Genomic DNA, 18216 nt, shown 5'->3' with positions numbered 1-18216 from the left:
AGACTTCACAAGATGAACCTTGCTCTTTTTAGTATTGAATATCACTTCCTTGTTACTTTTAACCTTGAATTTTCCCAAGATTCTAATTCAGTGAGCCTGGAGTGGCATCTAACCAAGTGTATTTTGAGAGAGGTCAGCTTGATAATACTGATAAAAATTCTTGACGATTTCCTAATTAGTTCTGAGACTGAGTCTCTGAAATGCTCAACAAGAATATGGTAATAATTTGTCTCAGAATATTTAGGTGATTTCATTATAAGAAAGTCAGGAAGAAAAAAGCAGTGAATCACCATTTAAGTAAATGTACTAGTTCATATACAAAACAGAATATCCTATTTTGCCCATGTTTGTATGTAAAACTCTGTGTCTAGGATTACATGGATGATTTGCCAATGTACTAGTGAAATGAAGCAAAGTCAGAGTCCAAAACAGGGGAGTCTGATCTGAAGACTGAAAAGACAGTCTTCTGGGAGCTGCACTTAAGTGGACATGCCAAAACGGAATGCGACTTAGGCTTTTCTTTGTTTTGTTTTAAGGTTGGGATGGAAAAATCTTTGTCTCTCAAACTTAATATTCTGCTTTAGCTAGAAGGAAAGTGAAAAACATTACAAGTTAGTTATTCTCCAAGATAAAAAAAAAAATTCGTGTTAAGATGATATATGAACTTGACCCAAAAGATTGAACTACTAAAAAATAAATTGAGGAGAATGCTGCTCATTTGTGGTTTCATTTCTTCTCTCTGCTTACTTATAAAATCTAAACCTAAAATCCAGTTGCAGGGCAGACATCGGTGGCTCAGTGGCAGAATTCTCACCTGCCATTCCAGAGATCTGTGTTTGATTCCCGGAGCCTGCCTGTGCCAAAAAAAAAAAAAAAAAAAAAAAATCCAATTGCAACCATTTCCACCTGTCACAAATGATTCATTTTAATAAAATGGGCTCTAGTGCTATTTTGATAAGGCCACATCAGTTATTTTTCAAAGTGACTTTTATAACTAACTTTGCATTTGAGGTACGTGAAACTAAGAAATTTTGGGATAGGGAGGGGAAAGGGAGAAAAGAGTTCACAAATCTAAGGAAATTTAAAAACTTATTTTTAAACTTAAGGTACATAGATTTTTCGTATGCTAGATACATTCTTTAATTCATATTTTGTAAAGGAAAGATTTTCTTCCTTTTAAACATCCTTACAATTATGAGATGGCTGGTTGACTTAGAAAGGGAATTCCATAAAACCTTCTCTTTTCCATCTGTTTAGGCATTTCACAAAGGATTATTCTCCATAGTTTCCAACATATTTTATACTGACATCTGAAACTGAGAGATGAGTATTTTAGTTAATATTGCTTTAGTCTAATCTGTAAAATGATTTCAAATATGTTTTATTGTAGATTACCATAGAGCAGTAGGAAGGGGATGAGGTACTTTTTCCTCAGCCCAGGTTTTCCTCATATTACAACAGTCAGTGCCGGACCTAAGGATTAGGTTTATGTTCTTTGCTTCAGTCGTTCACCTGCAAAAACAGTATAGACTATTTTGTACCTTACTTAGAATTGATCTTTACCTTAATCTGTTTTATCTGATATTACTATTTCTATATAAACTTTTTTAAAATTAGTTTTTGTATAAGTTAGGATGTTCAAAGTAATAGAAAACCTTGACTTAAGGAGTCAGTAGAGCTCTGTAGAATCCCAGCCTCTAGGGCTTAAATCTGGGTCAGACCAATGCCCTACCTATAGAGTACTACTAAGATAGCTCAAGCTTATTGCTCTGGCTTTGAGTTCTCTTTTTCTTTCTGACACCTAAGAATCTGCCTTCCTTCCTTTTGAATTCAATTGTTCATTTAAAACATTTTTTTAATATAATTTATCTAGCATTTCTATATACTTGCAGTAGGTGGGACCCAACCACAATTAGTCTAGACTACCATATTGCTAAAAATTGGTATAGCCAGTTTTTAGAAAGGAATTAAGAAATATCGTATAGTCAATGTTTTAAATATTTTAAAATTTAAGATGACCTCTTCTTTTACCATCTGTGGATCTTTCAGAAAGTCACGTAAACACTCTGGCCTTTACTTATCCATGTGTCAAATCAGAGGTTTTCGAAGTTCGTCCTTATTATCACCTAGAAACTTAACACCAGGTAGTCCTAGACTACATGCTACAGGTAACAAGTCAAATCGACTTGGTCCTTACCCTTTATTAGGCTGAAATGTACTCATTATTCACAAGACAAATGAATAGTAATTGCATGCTTAATTGTTTGGTAAAGAAAGCCTCGGACTAGAACATTTCTGGTATGAAATCCACACTATCAGAAATTTTTTTGAATCTTAGGAGATACATGCTTTTATTCACACATGCTTTTGTTCAAAGAAGTTTTGTTTAGTTCAGATAAAGGACTAAATAAAACTTCATTTTGTTTATAAATCAAGTATAATCTGTGATATGATCTTAAGTATTTTAACTAATGAATTATTGTTTTGTGTTTAACGTAGGTGAAGAGAACTGGTCTTGTGGTGGTGAAAAACATGAAAATTGTTGGTCTCCACTGTTCTAGTGAAGATTTACATGCTGGGCAAATTGCTCTAATTAAACATGGGTCAAGGCTGAAAAGCTGTGATCTTTATTTTTCCAGAAAACCATGTTCTGCTTGTTTGAAAATGATTGTAAATGGTAAGTTTATTAGTTTCCTAGGGTTTCCATAATAAAGTACCACAAACCGTGTAACTTAAAACAAATATATATTCTTTCACAATTCTAGAGGCTGGAAATCCAGAATCAAGGTCAAGCTCCCTCTGAAGCCTGCAGGGGAAAATCCTTCCTTGCCCCTTCTAGTTTCTGGTGGCTCCTGGAAAGCCGTGGCATGCCCTTGGCTTGTAGATGCATCCCTCCAGTCTCTGCCTCTATCATCATATGGCATTTTCCCTGTGTGTGTCTGTATCCAAATTTCCCTCTAATAAGGATACCAGTCATTAGCTCAGACCTCACCTTAATCTAATACGACCTCATCTTAACTTGATTATATCTGCAAAGACCCTTTTTGCAAAAAGGTTACATTCACAGGTACTGGAGATTAGAATTTGAATATATCTTTTGGGGGGAACACAATTCAACCCACAACAGTAAGTGTGGATAAGGCTTTATTGGGAATTTATAGTATTTGTCTGAGAACAGTTTTATAATAAGGGTTGGAAGACGTGTATTCTGACCTCAGTTGTATCACTAGTGAAATAACTTCCAATGTAGCTCTGTAATAAATAAATCCCAAAATTTCAGTGGCTTAATATACCAGATATTTTTTGTGGTGTAATCCCATGATGGTAGTTACTTGATCTCATACTAAAGTATCATGGTATAGATACTTTATGGACAGTCACTATTATTGTTACTTCACCACAAAGCAGACATTTCTGTGGCACAGTGGTGGAAACTATGTTCATGATAATACCACATTTACACAAGGGCTACTCCAACAACGGTGGGTGAACTCTTGATGATACAGCATGAATCATGGCAGTGGGGCCAGAGTGCACCTGCAACCCCTGCATGCATGCAGAGAAAAACCACCTGCACTTAAGAATGGCCTTGGTGAAAGAGTGAAAACAACTAATTTTATTAAATCCCATCTTCTTAATATTCTGTGTGAAGCAATAGGATGTGTACATAAAGCACCAAAGTGTGGCAGTTGCCTTAAGGAAATGTTCTTGTGTGATTGGATTGTGAACTGACTTAGCCATTTCTTTTCATGGAATGCCATGAACTGGCAAACTATAGTTAATTTAGACTTGATATTTGACAGACATTTTCTTAAAAATGAAGTAAAGTTGTCATGTCAAGGAAAAATGACTATTTTTTTGTAAATTATAAAATTTCCACTTTCAAGTGAGAATTAGAATTTTGGAAAACTTGTATCCACTGTCTTCTGCTTGTCAGTTTCTGAATACTTAGACTCTTGTGATGAGATTAGTGGTGAGATTAATGGATATGATTTCTCTTTTTTTTTAATATTTGTATTATAAACAATGAACTGACATACCAACATTCTTGACATACAATCATTCTTGACATGCGAACATTTTTGACATGGTTACAATCAGTGGCTCTCAATATCATCACATAGTTGTGCATTTATCACTGTGATCATTTTTTGGAATATTTGAATCTCTCCAGAAAAGAAAAGAGAAAAGAAAAAACTCGTACATGCCATAATATGATTTTTCTTAATATTGTAAAATCAGTAAACCAATATTTTCCAGATGAAACAGAACAAAAAGTTCATTGATATGGTTTCAGAACCACGTTGCAACTAACCTTTAAGAAACTGTCCCTCATTGAATATTTGTGTAGTGTCAAAGAAGAAAATGTACTATTATCTGAAATGGCTGTTAAAATAGCCTTTTCTTTCAAACATATCTGATAATTTTCACATACTTCAATAAAAACATTATCTCAGGAGATTGCAAGCAGAAGCAGATTCGAAAATCCAGCTGTCTTCCTTTTAGCCAGATATTAAAGAGATCTGCAAAAAATTTAAAGCAATGTCATTTTTCTCACTAATTTTTATAGCTGTTTTAGAAAATACAGTAAATTTTCTTAAAAATGTGGTATGTTAATATGTAATAGGTTTTTTATTATTTTTGAAATAATAAAATCAATATTTTAAAAATTTGTTTTAATTTTCAAATATAGTATATATTGATAGATATAATCCACATAAAGCAAAGAGAGTTGTAAAGCGGTCCTGAGACCAGAAAATTTGATAAATTTTTGCTGCTGTTAAAAAACATCTGCTAATGGTGTGTGAACATTTGACTAAAGATTATTCCTTTCCTGCTCTCCTGGATCAGGATTACTAGGAGCAACCAAGATGCTTAGAATTGCCCTCACCACTGATTCGGAAATGGACTGTGAGAACTCCAAAAGAAGGGAGATGAAATGCAGCCAGAGGAAACATTCTTATAGAAGCTTTGAGGCCTTCAAAGTTGTTTTGCCGTTCAAGCTGTAATGAATTAGAAGTAGCAGGGAAGAAATGCCAGTGCACATTGGGTCCGCTCAGACCTTTTAGTTTGTAGAACACTCTTGGGCCTTCTATCTATCTCTTCACTTCTGGGCACTATCACACACAAAAAAATTGCTCCTTTGCTGAAATTAGATAATAGCAAAGTCTCTTTGTTGTTAAAATACCCATTAATTTGATGAACACTTGAATACTTAACTATGCTTAAGGCACTGGTGATGAGGGTATCAAATTGAACCCCAAACATGGTTCATTCCTAGGAGCTCACATTCCTTCATGGGAATATGTATATGTAATCAAATAGAGTGCCAGGGCCTGAAAGACCTCTTTTTTCTGTAAATTCAACTTGCTTATTAAATATGTTTTAACAAATGGTCTCTTGATATTCTCAAATTTATTTCTAACTACCACTTTATACCTTCTCTGTACCCACCCCTTCCCTTCTGACAGCATATGACACTACCCCATTTTACCTTGTCCTCTTCAGCATGGTAGTGCTGAAATTTTTTCTGATTTGATAGGTGAAAATATGTTATTGTTCAACCTCAAATGTAAATTAAAATATTTTTCATATATTGTCCAGTTTTCTCTTTTGTAAACTCCATATTTTTTTACTCTTGAGGTATTGTTGTTTTGTCAATATGTGCTCTTAATAAATTGAAAACTTCTCTGTATATTAAAGATTACTAACCTTTCCTTGGTCACATTGAAAAATGTTTCCTCTAGTTTGTTTCGTTTTTAATTGTGTAGGCTTAAAATAAATTTACTTTTACCCAACTTTGCCCCCACATCACATGACGAGACTTTTTCTACATTATAAATTCTTTGAACATTTTTGATAACTAATATTTTATTATGAGGAGGACCATAATTTAAGTATTACCCAGTTTTGGTCATTCAGGTTTTCTATAATTTTACTATTATAATGCTGCACTAAACATATGCATGCATAAACTTTTTGTTTGTTTAGAATTTTCTATTAATGTCACAGAAGAATGCTTAACACAGGAACATTTTTAATACATGGATGAATTGTTTATTCAAAATATAAAATTCTGAACACCACCAGTTGTAGACTAAGCAATCGTTAAAGCAGCGATTTGGTCTCTTGTAGGGTTCAGCTGCAGTCCCAGTAGCTTTGGGAACACTCTTATAACCAGGGTGATTTCATGGTGCCTTCCCATAGGCTATGTTGGGGGTCTGCAAATTTCTTCTGCAAAAGGGTGGACAGTAACTATTTTAGGCTTTGCAATCATATAGCATCTGTTGCAGCTGTGTGACTACTGTGGTGCAAAAGCAGCCACAGACAATACATAAACAATAGGCCTCGTGTGTCCCAATAAAACTTTATTTATGGACATAATAATTTGCACATCACAAAATAATGGTTGTGTTTTTCAACCATTTAAAAGTGTAAAAACTTCTCGTAAGTTGCGCAAAAACAGTGGCTGCATTTGGTCCATGGGCCATTTTACAGGTGACCTGATAATGAACATTTGTTATGTTAAGCCATCCAAATCTGCAGTGATATGATGGATTTATTTAAAAAAAACAAAATTTCAGCTTGTATCAGATAATTTACTTTTCATATTTTGTATTTCAGCTGGAGTTAACCGAATTTCTTATTGGCCTGCTGATCCAGAAATAAGTTTGCTTACTGAGGCTTCCAGTTCTGAAGATGCAAAGTTAGATGCCAAAGCAGTGGAAAGATTGAAGTCAAACAGTCGAGCCCATGTGTGTGTTTTACTTCAACCTTTGGTGTGTTATATGGTGCAGTTTGTAGAGGAAACCTCTTACAAATGTGACTTTATTCAAAAAATTACAAAATCACTGCCGGATGCTAATACTGACTTTTATTCTGAATGTAAACAAGAAAGAATAAAAGAATATGAAATGTTATTTTTGGTTTCAAATGAAGAAATGCATAAGCAGATACTGATGACTATAGGTTTGGAGAACTTGTGTGAAAACCCATACTTTAGCAATCTAAGACAAAACATGAAAGACCTCATTCTACTTTTGGCCACAGTAGCTTCCAGTGTGCCCAACTTTAAGCACTTCGGATTTTATTGTAGCAATCCAGAACAGATTAATGAAATTCACAATCAGAGTTTGCCACAAGAAATTGCAAGGCACTGCATGGTTCAGGCCAGGTTATTGGCATATCGAACTGGTGAGTTAAATGCTTAGTTCATAAACGGGGACTGCCTGGTTGGGTTGTGTTTGTCTTAGAAGTAAAGTGTCCGTCTCATCTGCAGTAGAGTTCACTTACTGTTCATACAAGATAGAGAAATTTGTGAGACCCTCAAATAGATAATGCTTTCCTTATAGCAATGCTAGGATTTGTGGCATTGTATCCAGCAGTGCATTTACAAATCAGAGCCTGTTATGTCGACCCTTCTTTTTGCCTCTTGCTTTTATCATTTTACTGCTCATTGAGCCTTTCACTAGAGAGGGTATTAAAAAAAGGAAGGAGAGAGAACAAAATCATTTTTCTTTTGCATTTTTCAATATTTAACGAAAACATAAAAATGAGTGCAAAATAACTATAACATAGTCAAAGGAATGATGGTTATCGCAGGTTTTTCCAATTGCTGGTATGTCTTCAAAACATTTGCATTATTAAGTTGTATATAAATGTGTATGTGAAAATGGAAAATATTAATTGGAATTCTCTTTATTGTGATAAAAAAACGACATCTATATTTCCAATTATGGAACTGTATTTTTACATGTAATTTTTTTCAAAATGTAATCATAATCACTGTTTAAAGTGCAACTTTGAAATGAGGGGAAAAAAATGTTGACAGGGAAACAGTAAGAAGCAGGCTATAAGCAGGATTTTTGAATTAGTTCAAGAAAGAAGGGGAAAGAGAACTTTTCAGAAAAGGTCCATAAGATGCCAACTGTCTGCAGTATATTTTAATCAAAGACTACAGACTGTAGTTAATTCTGTAGAATGGAGGCTCACAATTGACATCATATCAGGATCACTGTTAAAACTTGTAGAAAATACAGATATCTGACCCCAACCTAGTGCTACTAAATTAAAATCTCTAAGGGTGTAGTGTAGGCCTATGTTCTTAAAAAATTCTGCATGTGATTCTTACATTCAACAACGTTAATCATACAATTCTTTTTTTTTTTTTTTAACATGGGCAGGCACCAGGAATCGAACCTGGGTCCTCGGGCATGGCAGGCAAGCATTCTTACCTGCTGAGCCACCGTGGCCCGCCCAATCATACAATTCTTATTAAAGAATTTGACTCTACTACAGGATCAGACTTTATGCCTCAAACAGCTGTATTGTGTGTAGAAGTCTGATTTAATGTAATTACTCTGTATCATGGGTTTGATGTTGGTCTATTTGCTCTACCAGCATTATAAAGTATTTTTCTCTACACCATTTTAGAAGGACAAAAAAATGAGAGCCCCTATTGTAGCTATAATGTACTCCTACTCCTTTGCTGGTTAGGATTCAGGGGATCCCTGCTGATGTGCCAGAATGCACATGTAAATATAAATGTTCATATATATTCTGTATTAGGTATTCTACATGACTTCATGTATTTGTATTATAAGTGCATTTGCTGTGCTGAGTTTTATATATAAAGCTTATGCACTTGCTAGGAAATATAAAAGATTTTTCAAGGTTAATTTTGCCTGTGGATGACTTTGGGGAGCCTAGAACCCAAATGTACAGGATGTGACTTTCCTGTCATGCATTCCATTACACTGCAAGCTCTTTCAGGGAAGACACCATGTTTTATCATCAATTCAAGCAACATGTGTATTGAATGGATAAAAGGAATCTCATACAAAGATAAATGATTCGCAGTCCCTTATCCTTATCCTACATCCTTGGAGACAGATGAAAAGAAATTCAGAATTTTTCAGATTTTGTAAGAATACGGTGCATGTACTGCATATTTCTCAACACTCCTGATGGGGTGTGCGAAAGTACCCTGTCATCAAACACACTAATAACATGGAGTGAAATGTATGATGAATTAAGGGCTAGCAAAATTCAGGTCAGGTTTTGCCCCCAAATAAGTTTGTACCAAACTGTTGAGAAAACTTGATATGAGGGATTCTGGAGCTGCATTGTGCAATGGTGATAAATAATAATAGCATTTATTTGTTGATCATGTATCAGGCAGTGAACTAGGCGATCTATATTTACCATTGAAAATAATCAAGGTAGATATACCCATGATGTAGTGTGCTTCTAATTACTGAAGCTTTTAATTTCACATTATTCAGTTCTGACAACTTTATTTCTCTCTAATTGGAAGATGAAGGAACATTTCATTAAAAAATATACATATGATTAAAATGAGTTTAGAAACCTCTTAATGGAGTTTTAAGACTAATTGAAAATATGTGTTTCATATTTGCTTTTCGAATGATAAATACATGGGGTTCACAGAAATGTCATTAAAAATATGTTTTTAGGATGCTTTGGGGGTAGCAAAAAAAAAAGTGACAAAATTTGAAGATACTTTTTGGAAAAAAGTAGAAGGACTTCTCATCTTCTCTACCTGATTTAGGTATTGATGTTTGATCTCTTTTTGTGTCCTGTTATACCATTGACTGGGTGTTTTCCAAAGCGAGGGGTTATGTCTTCCTTGTGGACCACAGTGTTGATGATGAGATTAAGTTCGAGTAGCCAAGATCAAGTTAACTTTCCAATCATAACACCCTGATTTCCAAATGTTAGTATGCCTAAGAATCACGTGGGACACTTAGTAGAAAGAAATATAGATTTCCAAGCCCTGCTCCTCTTCCCTCAGAGAGGTTGATTGATTGGGAGACAGGGTACATTTTTAACAGGCATCCCAATGCTTCTGAAGCAAGTGTTCTCACTCAGAAAAACACATAACCCCAAATTCAGGGGCTCAGATAACCAGGCCTGTGCTCCAGAATCATAGGGCAAACACTTATCCTCTGACTTTCAGTGACCCAAGAATGTGGCTCAGTGATTGTAAGTTGACATCTCTTCAGAACTGTACAGAGAAAGCCTTATAATGACTAGATCATGGGGAGCAATGTCTGTAAAAATTATAGAAATGAAAAGATTTTTGAGAAGTTACCTCACCTAGAATAGCCAAAATCTGATCCGTTTCATATGAATGAAAAGGTATTCCGCATTTTAAAGATACATAGTAAAGAATATTCTCACGGTGTAACCAACCTTTGCTAGCCAGTAGAGCTGCATGCTAATGGAAAATCATATTGTTTTCCTCCTGACAAGGTTTAGCCTGTCCCCAGGCTGAAACTAAAAAAGTGGCTCCTGACACTAAAAACAGAGCATATGACAAAACACTAGTGTTGATGGTAGAAAAAGTAGATTCTTAATATGAAGAATTTCTGTTTCAGTTTTTCACTTTCTGCATATATTAAGTACAATTTTACTTACTATAAAGGTTTTGGTTGTGCAGGGAAATATCTTATGCACTTGTTTTAGGTGTGGGCATAAAGTCATGGATTTCTATTCTTTCCCTTCATGTTAAACTCTGAAGGAACCCAGTTCTGCGCACATCACAGTCCATTTCATGACCATCTCCACTCTCTAGAAATCAATTTTCCCATGTAGTCTGTATCTCAGCATCATGCTCCTTTCCTGTACCATGCAGCATACATATGTTCTAAGCGCCTGCTTGTGTCTGTTACTGTCCTTCCCACCAGATTGTGCCCTTTATCCGGGCACTTCCTGGTCCCTCACTGCTATCACAGTACTTGGCACATATTAGGCACTCAATAAAAATTTGTTGAGTATATAGATGAAAATCTTGATTTTGAAACTTTTAGTGTCAAATGGAGAGGTGGAGGAAAGACAAATAGGTTGGTTCTGGAGGACTAAATTTTGAGGACTAAATTAATTTCTCTGTGTCTCTTTTCTCATCTAGAATGGGAGATTTTATCTGCTTTACCTTTAGGGTAAAAAGGAGATAACGGTTTTTTAAAAAGTACTTAAAATAAATTTACGAATGCTTCATATATAATTTTTGCAAACCTGAGCTTTGTGTAAGAATATTTTAAAAGTTAACTTATTTTACTTGTAAAAATGAGTAGTGGCACAAGTTTGTTTTTTTTGTACTTTTCCTAGTAAAAGTAAAATTTGTTATCTTTGTAAGGATTAACTTTTAGGAAATTTTAGGGTGAAGCCACAGTTTCATTTAATCCTTACCACCATGTAATGCCCTAAGGTAAATTCATAGAGAGTTTTTTTCCTGTGTAAATGTACCTCCTTAAGATTGTGATAAATAATGTGATTTTCATAATTAATGTGTATTAGTCTAAGAAATTTAAAATTCATACTTGTGTGAATAGAAGGAAAAGTAGATGCTTAATATGTTGAGTTTCTATTTTCTTTTCAGATTAATGCTTTTAGGGAGAACAGCTTTCCTTGTTGCAAAGGCTATGATTTTACAGGGACATTAAAAGCTTATGTTTATAACTTCTGCCAGTTGCTTTAGAAATGAGCATGATATCACTAAAGTTAGCATTCTGGCTCCCCTACCCACCAAAGGAAACTTTGAAGGCCAGGGAAGAAATAAAAATTTTTTTGAACCAAAATCCCTTTCACATATACTTTCCAGAAATATATGTAAAAGCCTATATAAATTTGTACATGTTTGTGTTATGAATGTGAACATTTTTCTTAGCAGGAACATTTTCACAAAATGTATTTTCCATGATTTGAATGTATAGAATGCAAGAAGTCAAATTTGATCATTGTGTAAATGGTTATTACACTAAATCTTTTAGTTTAGAAACTTCCATTATCATCGATTTCATCTGTTAGAAGGTGTGATTTAGAAACTGACTTATTAGTGGAGAATCAGTGAAGTTGCACTCAGTTGTGGTTACAGCTTTGCAGTGCCCTCACCATGATCATTTGTACCTGGGTCATTGGGGACACTGTCTAGTTCTTCGGTATCTAGTTTCCATATTCCAAACTTTACAGCATGTATTTAAATACTTTTCTGTAATCAGTGATGCTGTCAACAATTGCTGCTACATTTATGAAGTATATAGAAAAAAATGTTTTTATTATTTCTGGAAAAATGTTTTTTTGCAACTAAGGACTCTTGATTTTTACTAAGTTTAATGTCATGTCTCTTTCAGAGGATCATAAGACAGGAGTTGGAGCAGTCATTTGGGCAGAAGGGAAATCTGTAAGTATGAAAACAATTTTTAAACATTTAACCTTGATTTTGCTTAAACATGGTTCAGTCTTAGGGGAATTACATTTTACTGACTCATTGGGATGAATATTTTTATATCGGTCCTTTATTAAATTCTATAGACATGCTCTCATTCCCCTGACAATTTTCTAGATAGATTCACTCATTTAGCAAACGTTTATTAAACACCTTCGTGAGGGTAGGCTCTGGGGTACAATGAGTATTGGGGATTTAAGGACCACATTTGCCGTTTTTCGTGGCCTTGTGGTCTAGTTGTGGAGACAGAGGAGTGAAAAGGAGACTGATATATAAGTGTATATATAACATGACTCCAGGAGAGCCGAGAGGCAGAACTTTGCCTCTGTTTGGAGGGATGAGGTAGAGGTAACTTGGTACAGGTAACTCTTGAAGATTGAGGAGGAGTTCATCAGGCAAGCAAGTTAGTGGGTCTAGAAGGATGTTTTGGTTTGTTAAAGCTGCTGGAATGCAATGTACCAGAAATGGGATGGCTCTTCTATGGGAATTTATTAAGTTCCAAGTTTACAGTTCTAAGATCATAAAAATGTTCAAATTAAGGAATCCAGAGAAAGATACCTTGACTCAAGAAAGGCTGATGTCTGTCACAAGGGAAGGCACGTGACTGGCTCTGCTTGTCCTTGTTGCCAGTTCCATGTTGCCAGTTCCATTGCTTTCAGCTTCTGATTCCAGAGCTTTCCTCTCTAAGCAACTGTGGACCTTCATGTAATTTCTCTGGGGCAAAACTGTGGGTTCTTGCTTGCTTGACATCTCATGGGAAGGCACATAGCGATGTCTGCTGGGCTCTACATTTCCAAACATCTGTGTCTAGGCATCTGCTTTTTCTGTCAACTCTCTTGGCTCTGAACACTCTCCAAAATATTTTCCCTTTTAAAGGACTCCAGTAAACTAATCAAGACACACATTAAACGGGCAGAGTCATAGCTCCATCTAATCAAAAGGTCATGCCCGGCGGGCCACGGTGGCTCAGCAGGCAAGAATGAATGCTTGCCTGCCGTGCCAGAGGACCCGGCTTCGATTCCCAGTGCCTGCCCATGTGAAAAAAAAAAGACCATGCCCACAGTTGAGTGTATTGTATCTCCGTGGAAACAATCTAATCAAAAGTTCCCACCCACAACTGGGTGTGTCATATCTCCATGGAAACATTCCGATCAAAGTTTCCGCCCTACGCAATTTAATCAGTGTTAAAAGAAACACAAGGCTGCCTCCACAAGATTGGATCAGGAAGAAGGGTGTGGCTATTCTGGGTACATAATAGCTACAAACTGGCACAGAGTGTAACATACAAAGATAGCGGGTGAGAGAAAGGGGTACAATGCCAAAATGCATTGTCGGAGGCCACCTTCCTTATGTATGGTAGAGAGGCAAAAACTTGGGCTGGGCTGTGAAGGACTTTGTGCACCATGTAAAGAGTTTGGACTTTATCCTTTAGACAGTAGGATATCCTAGCACAGCTCTAACCAGTAGAAATATAAGGCAAACGACATATAATTTAAATTTTCCAGGAGCCACATTAAAAAATAGAAAGGAACAGGTGAATTAATTTTAATATATTTTATTTGATCCAATATATCCAAAATTTACATCATTTCAACATGGAATCAATACAAACCATTACTAATGAACTGTTTTGCATTATTTGGGGGAATACTAAATAATCAAAATCCTCTATGTTTTACTCTCAGTTGTACTAACCACATTTCAAGTGTTCAATTGCCACATGTGACTAGTGACTGCTGTATTGGACAATGCAGTCCGAAAGTATCTTAAGCAAGAGAATGATCAGATTTACATTATAAAAAGATTGAAGTGGAGTTAGATAAGAAATATGGAGAACAATAAAAATGAATGAGGCTGTGGATTATGGGGCTGGGTTAGCAGGGCATGAAATCAAGAAATATTTAGTAAGTATGTAACTGATTGAAATATGAATAGGGAGTTTGCTTTTGCTTCTGTGGAATTTATAGCAAGTAATTTGTTTCCTTGGCTGATTCAGAGGTCCCTTAAGTTGAACCTAGTCAACACATCCAGGATCTTCCCCACTAACCTACTCCTTCATCAGTGCATCTCTTTCCCTGTTACATCACACATGCAATCAATCACCAAGTCTTATGGATTCTAGTTTCAAAATACCTCTTGACACTACTAATATCTCCCCAAACTGTTAACTTCTACTGGGATATTTTCCTTTGCTAGTAGATCCTATTGCATTCTCATTTGTAGCACTCATTCCAGTTAAAATATGTGTTCAGGTTCTTGCCATCTCTAGATTGTAAGTTTTGTGAGATCAGGGACTCTGTCTTGTTTACAATTGTATTGCCAGCATCTAGCACAGTGCCTGGCCAAGGGTAGAAATTCTCATTTATGTTTATATGAATGTTCTGCAGACTTTTGGCTTAACATCTTGTTCTCAACTAACTTTGTTTCCAGTTAAGTTATCTCTAGGGTAGGTAACATGATAAAGTGGAAAGAAATATAGATTTGCAGTTAAGCAACCTAAGTTTGAATTCTGACTATGTTACTGTCTATTGTGACTCTGGGTAAGTTATTCAGTCTTTCTCAGACTCATTTTACCTACCTGTAGGATGGAGGTAAAAATAGTACAACTCTCTAGATTGTCATCAGGGTTGACTAAATGAAATTATGCATATAAACTCAACCCATAACACTATGATTTTTATCAAGCTTCTACAGTAAGAGTCTTGATACCATCACTTGAGTAATTATAATATAATGAAATTTAGTGAGAGCTATGGCATATTCCAAACTGTTATAAACACTTGTGATTGATAAACTCTAATTCATATTAACGAAGAATATGCCATTGACCAAGAGAAATAAAAAAGAGCCACTGAAAGAAGGAGTCCTATGATATAATATATATATATATACAATAGACTCAGTAAATATTGGAGATTAGAGAAAAGTGGATTTTTTATTTTTCAACTAAATCATATTTTTAGGCCGATAAAGGAAATTATCTGTTCGAAGTCTTAAAAATTCCTGGCTTCTCAACAAGTAACACCACATGGACATATAAAAAGTAAACTGATCAACAGTCTTTTACTGAGCATTCTGTTATGTACTTAATGCTTTAATAGATGAAAATATTAGTTTGTTAAGATGCCAGATGCAATATTCCAGAAATGGAATGGCTTTTAAGAAAGAAATTTAATAAATTACAAGTTTACAGTTGTAAGGCCATGATAATGTCCAAAATAAGGTACCAATAAGGGGTTACCTTCACTTAAGAAGGGCTGATGCCATCCAGAACACCTTTGTCAGCTGGGAAGGCATGTGACTGGCATTTCCTGGTCCTTTTATCCTGTGCTCTTTTGCTTTCAGCTTCTGTTTCCAGTGGGATTCCTCACTTGGCTTCTATGGTCTTCACTTAGTTCCTCCAGGACACAACTCTGAGTTCTGGCTTGCTTAGCATCTCATGGGAAGGCACATGTCAACATCTGCTGGGCTCAGCCTGTGTCTATGCATTTGCTCTCGCTGTTGGCACTCTAAGCATCTCCAAATATCCATGTCTCTGTCGGTTCTGAAGCAATTGTTCTCTAAGCATCTGCATCTGAGGTTTCTTCAGAATCTTTCCCCTTTTAAAGAACTCCAGTAAGCTAATCACGAACCATTGTAAATGGGCAGAGTCACATCTCCATCTAATCAAAAGGCCACACCCACAATTAGGCATGTCACATCTCTGTGGATATATAATCTAACCAAATGTTTCCATCCTACAGTGCTGAATCAGAATTTTAAAAATGGCTGCCCCCACAAGATTGGATAGGATTAAAGCGTGTCTATTGTGGGGTACATAATAGTTTCAAACTGGCGTGGTATACTTAAGGGAATAGAAAAGAAGTATAAAACATGGTTTCTACTCTCCAGGGTCTTATAATCTGTTTGGGGAGGGATGTCTGAATCAAGTGAAACAATTTGTGAATTCAACAAGGTATTATTTAACTCACTGCTAAAACCAAGGACTGCCTGTGCTAGTTGGCTAGCTGCCAGAATACAATATACCAGAAACAAAATGGCTTTTAAAAAGGGGAATTTAATAAGTTACTGGTTTACAGTTCTAAGGCTGAGAAAATGTCCCAAATAAAACAAGGCTATAGAAATGTCCAACTTAAGGCATCTGGGGAATGATACCTTGGTTCAAGAAGACCGATGACGTTCAGCATCTCTCTCAGCTGGAAGAGCACATGGCGAACATGGTGGTGCCTGCTGGCTTTCTTAAGGCTCTACCAAAAAGGGACTCTCTCCAGAATGTTTCCTCTTTTAAAGGATTCCAGTAAGCAACTCCACCTTCAGTAGGTGGAGACACCTCTATGGAAATCATCAAAAGTTATCACCCACAACTGGGTGGATCACATCTTCATGGAAGCAATCAAAATTCTCCCACCCAGCAATATTGAATAAGAATTAAAGGGTATGGGTTTTCTGGAGTCCACCACAGATATAAGCCGGCACACTGCCTCAAGATTAAAGATTAGGAGGACCCCAGCCTTCATGAAACTTGTCTTTGACAAGACCATATTGGAGTGTGTAAATTGAATATTGTATTTTTTGATGGCTCAGTTTGTCATAGAAAATTTATTGAATATTCAGTATACACGGTGATATTCAGCTTTGAGAATGTATTGTAATGTGCCTTTGCTGTATGCTGAAAGCTAAGCTTTGTTGGTTTTCTCATATTCGTAGAGAAATTGTGATGGCACAGGAGCAATGTACTTCCTAGGATGTGGCTATAATGCTTTTCCTGTTGGATCCGAGTATGCTGACTTTCCCCACATGGATGACAAGCAGAAAGACAGAGAGATCAGGAAATTCAGATACATTATACATGCAGAGCAGAATGCCTTGACATTCAGGTATGGAATTCTCTTGCAGGTATTTTTCTTTCAAATGCAGCAAGGGCTAGTAGAAATTCATTTTCTTTCATTTATGATTTATCTCATCTTTGCAAATTCCAAGAAATAGTCTTGTATGACTTTGATGGAATTTGGTCCTTGATTCCTGACCCAGGCCATTATCAGGGATTCTTCAAGCTTTCAAATTTATGGAGCAAGTAATTTTTTTTCTTCTTCTCTCGCTCTCCAATTTAAAAGTGCTTGAAGTTTGTCCTTAGGGTCTTTTATGGCCTCTTGTGTTTCTGAACGTTAATCCCTAGTTATCTAGATCAGGAGCACATGTATTTATGTATATGAGTGTATAGTTTTTGTTATGAACCAGATTGCTTTAAAATAGTTTTTTATTGGGGATTATAACTGGCATTACTTCCTTCTAACATTAATTTTGATCGTAAACAGTTTCCAGCATTTATTGAGGGGATGGTGTTGGGGGATTAAAAGTTGAATAAGACATGGCTCTTGCCCTTGGGGAGCTTATACTGTAGTAGAAGGTATAAGCAGCATCCACCTAAACTGCTCAATTCCAAAGCACTGTGAAAATTCAGGGGCTGCTACAGACTGGGAGGGGTAGTGCAAGGGAAAAGTTTCATGGAAGAACTAGTGTTTGGACTGAGTTTTAAGGTATTGGCAGATTTATGGCAATTGGAGATGCTCACTTGAAGGGAAGACCATTCTTGCTTCCAGCACAAACAGTGGTCTATAAGTTGGAAAATGCAATGTGTGTTTGGGAACTTGAGCAATTCAGTTGGGCTAGAATGAAGAGTACATGAGAATCAAAGCTCAGAAAGATGGGTTGAGACAGGGCAATAGATTTGAGTTTAGACTTTACTTGTTAGGCAGTGGAGGAGATGAAATGGCCTTGACAGGGCCACACTGCACACGTGGGTCAGGTAGCAGGTATATTGTTTGAACAGATTCGGTACACAGAGTTCAGTTGTCCTTGTTCAGGTGAAGAGTAATGAGAGATGGGTACAGGAGGCTGGGCCTGGGGGAGAAGACGACTGAAGGAGAACAGTGTGAAACACGGAACCTGGAGCCACCATGGCTGTTGCC

At 36.1% G+C, this 18216-nt stretch overlaps 1 protein-coding gene and 1 long non-coding RNA gene across 7 annotated transcripts in view; one reads left to right on the top strand and one right to left on the bottom strand.

The window, feature by feature from the left end:
* Positions 1–18216, top strand: part of CDADC1 (cytidine and dCMP deaminase domain containing 1) — an 86089-nt gene that overhangs the window by 14229 nt on the left and 53644 nt on the right. For 4 of the 5 annotated variants that reach the window (XM_077158207.1, XM_077158204.1, XM_077158205.1 and 1 more), the window contains exons 4-7: positions 2500–2677; positions 6625–7194; positions 12153–12202; positions 16955–17124. In XM_077158207.1, coding sequence (XP_077014322.1) covers positions 2500–2677; positions 6625–7194; positions 12153–12202; positions 16955–17124 — 968 coding nt within the window. Of the gene's footprint in view, positions 1–1257; positions 1324–2495; positions 2678–6624; positions 7195–12152; positions 12203–16954; positions 17125–18216 lie in introns of all 5 variants that reach the window. The other variant, XM_077158208.1, reaches the window with a different exon arrangement.
* Positions 1112–12986, bottom strand: LOC143681299 (uncharacterized). Of its 2 annotated transcripts, none has more exons than XR_013174523.1 (4): positions 12806–12986; positions 4316–4523; positions 1396–1512; positions 1112–1316 (listed from the first exon to the last, which is right to left on the bottom strand). It is a non-coding gene; the product is annotated as an uncharacterized LOC143681299 (long non-coding RNA). The 2 variants fall into 2 exon arrangements; XR_013174524.1 differs by having other exon boundaries at positions 4436–4523; positions 12806–12984.

The sequence above is a fragment of the Tamandua tetradactyla genome, chromosome 4 (genome assembly GCF_023851605.1).
Source record: "Tamandua tetradactyla isolate mTamTet1 chromosome 4, mTamTet1.pri, whole genome shotgun sequence".
NCBI classification, from domain to species: domain Eukaryota; kingdom Metazoa; phylum Chordata; class Mammalia; order Pilosa; family Myrmecophagidae; genus Tamandua; species Tamandua tetradactyla.
This window is presented reverse-complemented; position numbering and strand designations above follow the sequence as displayed.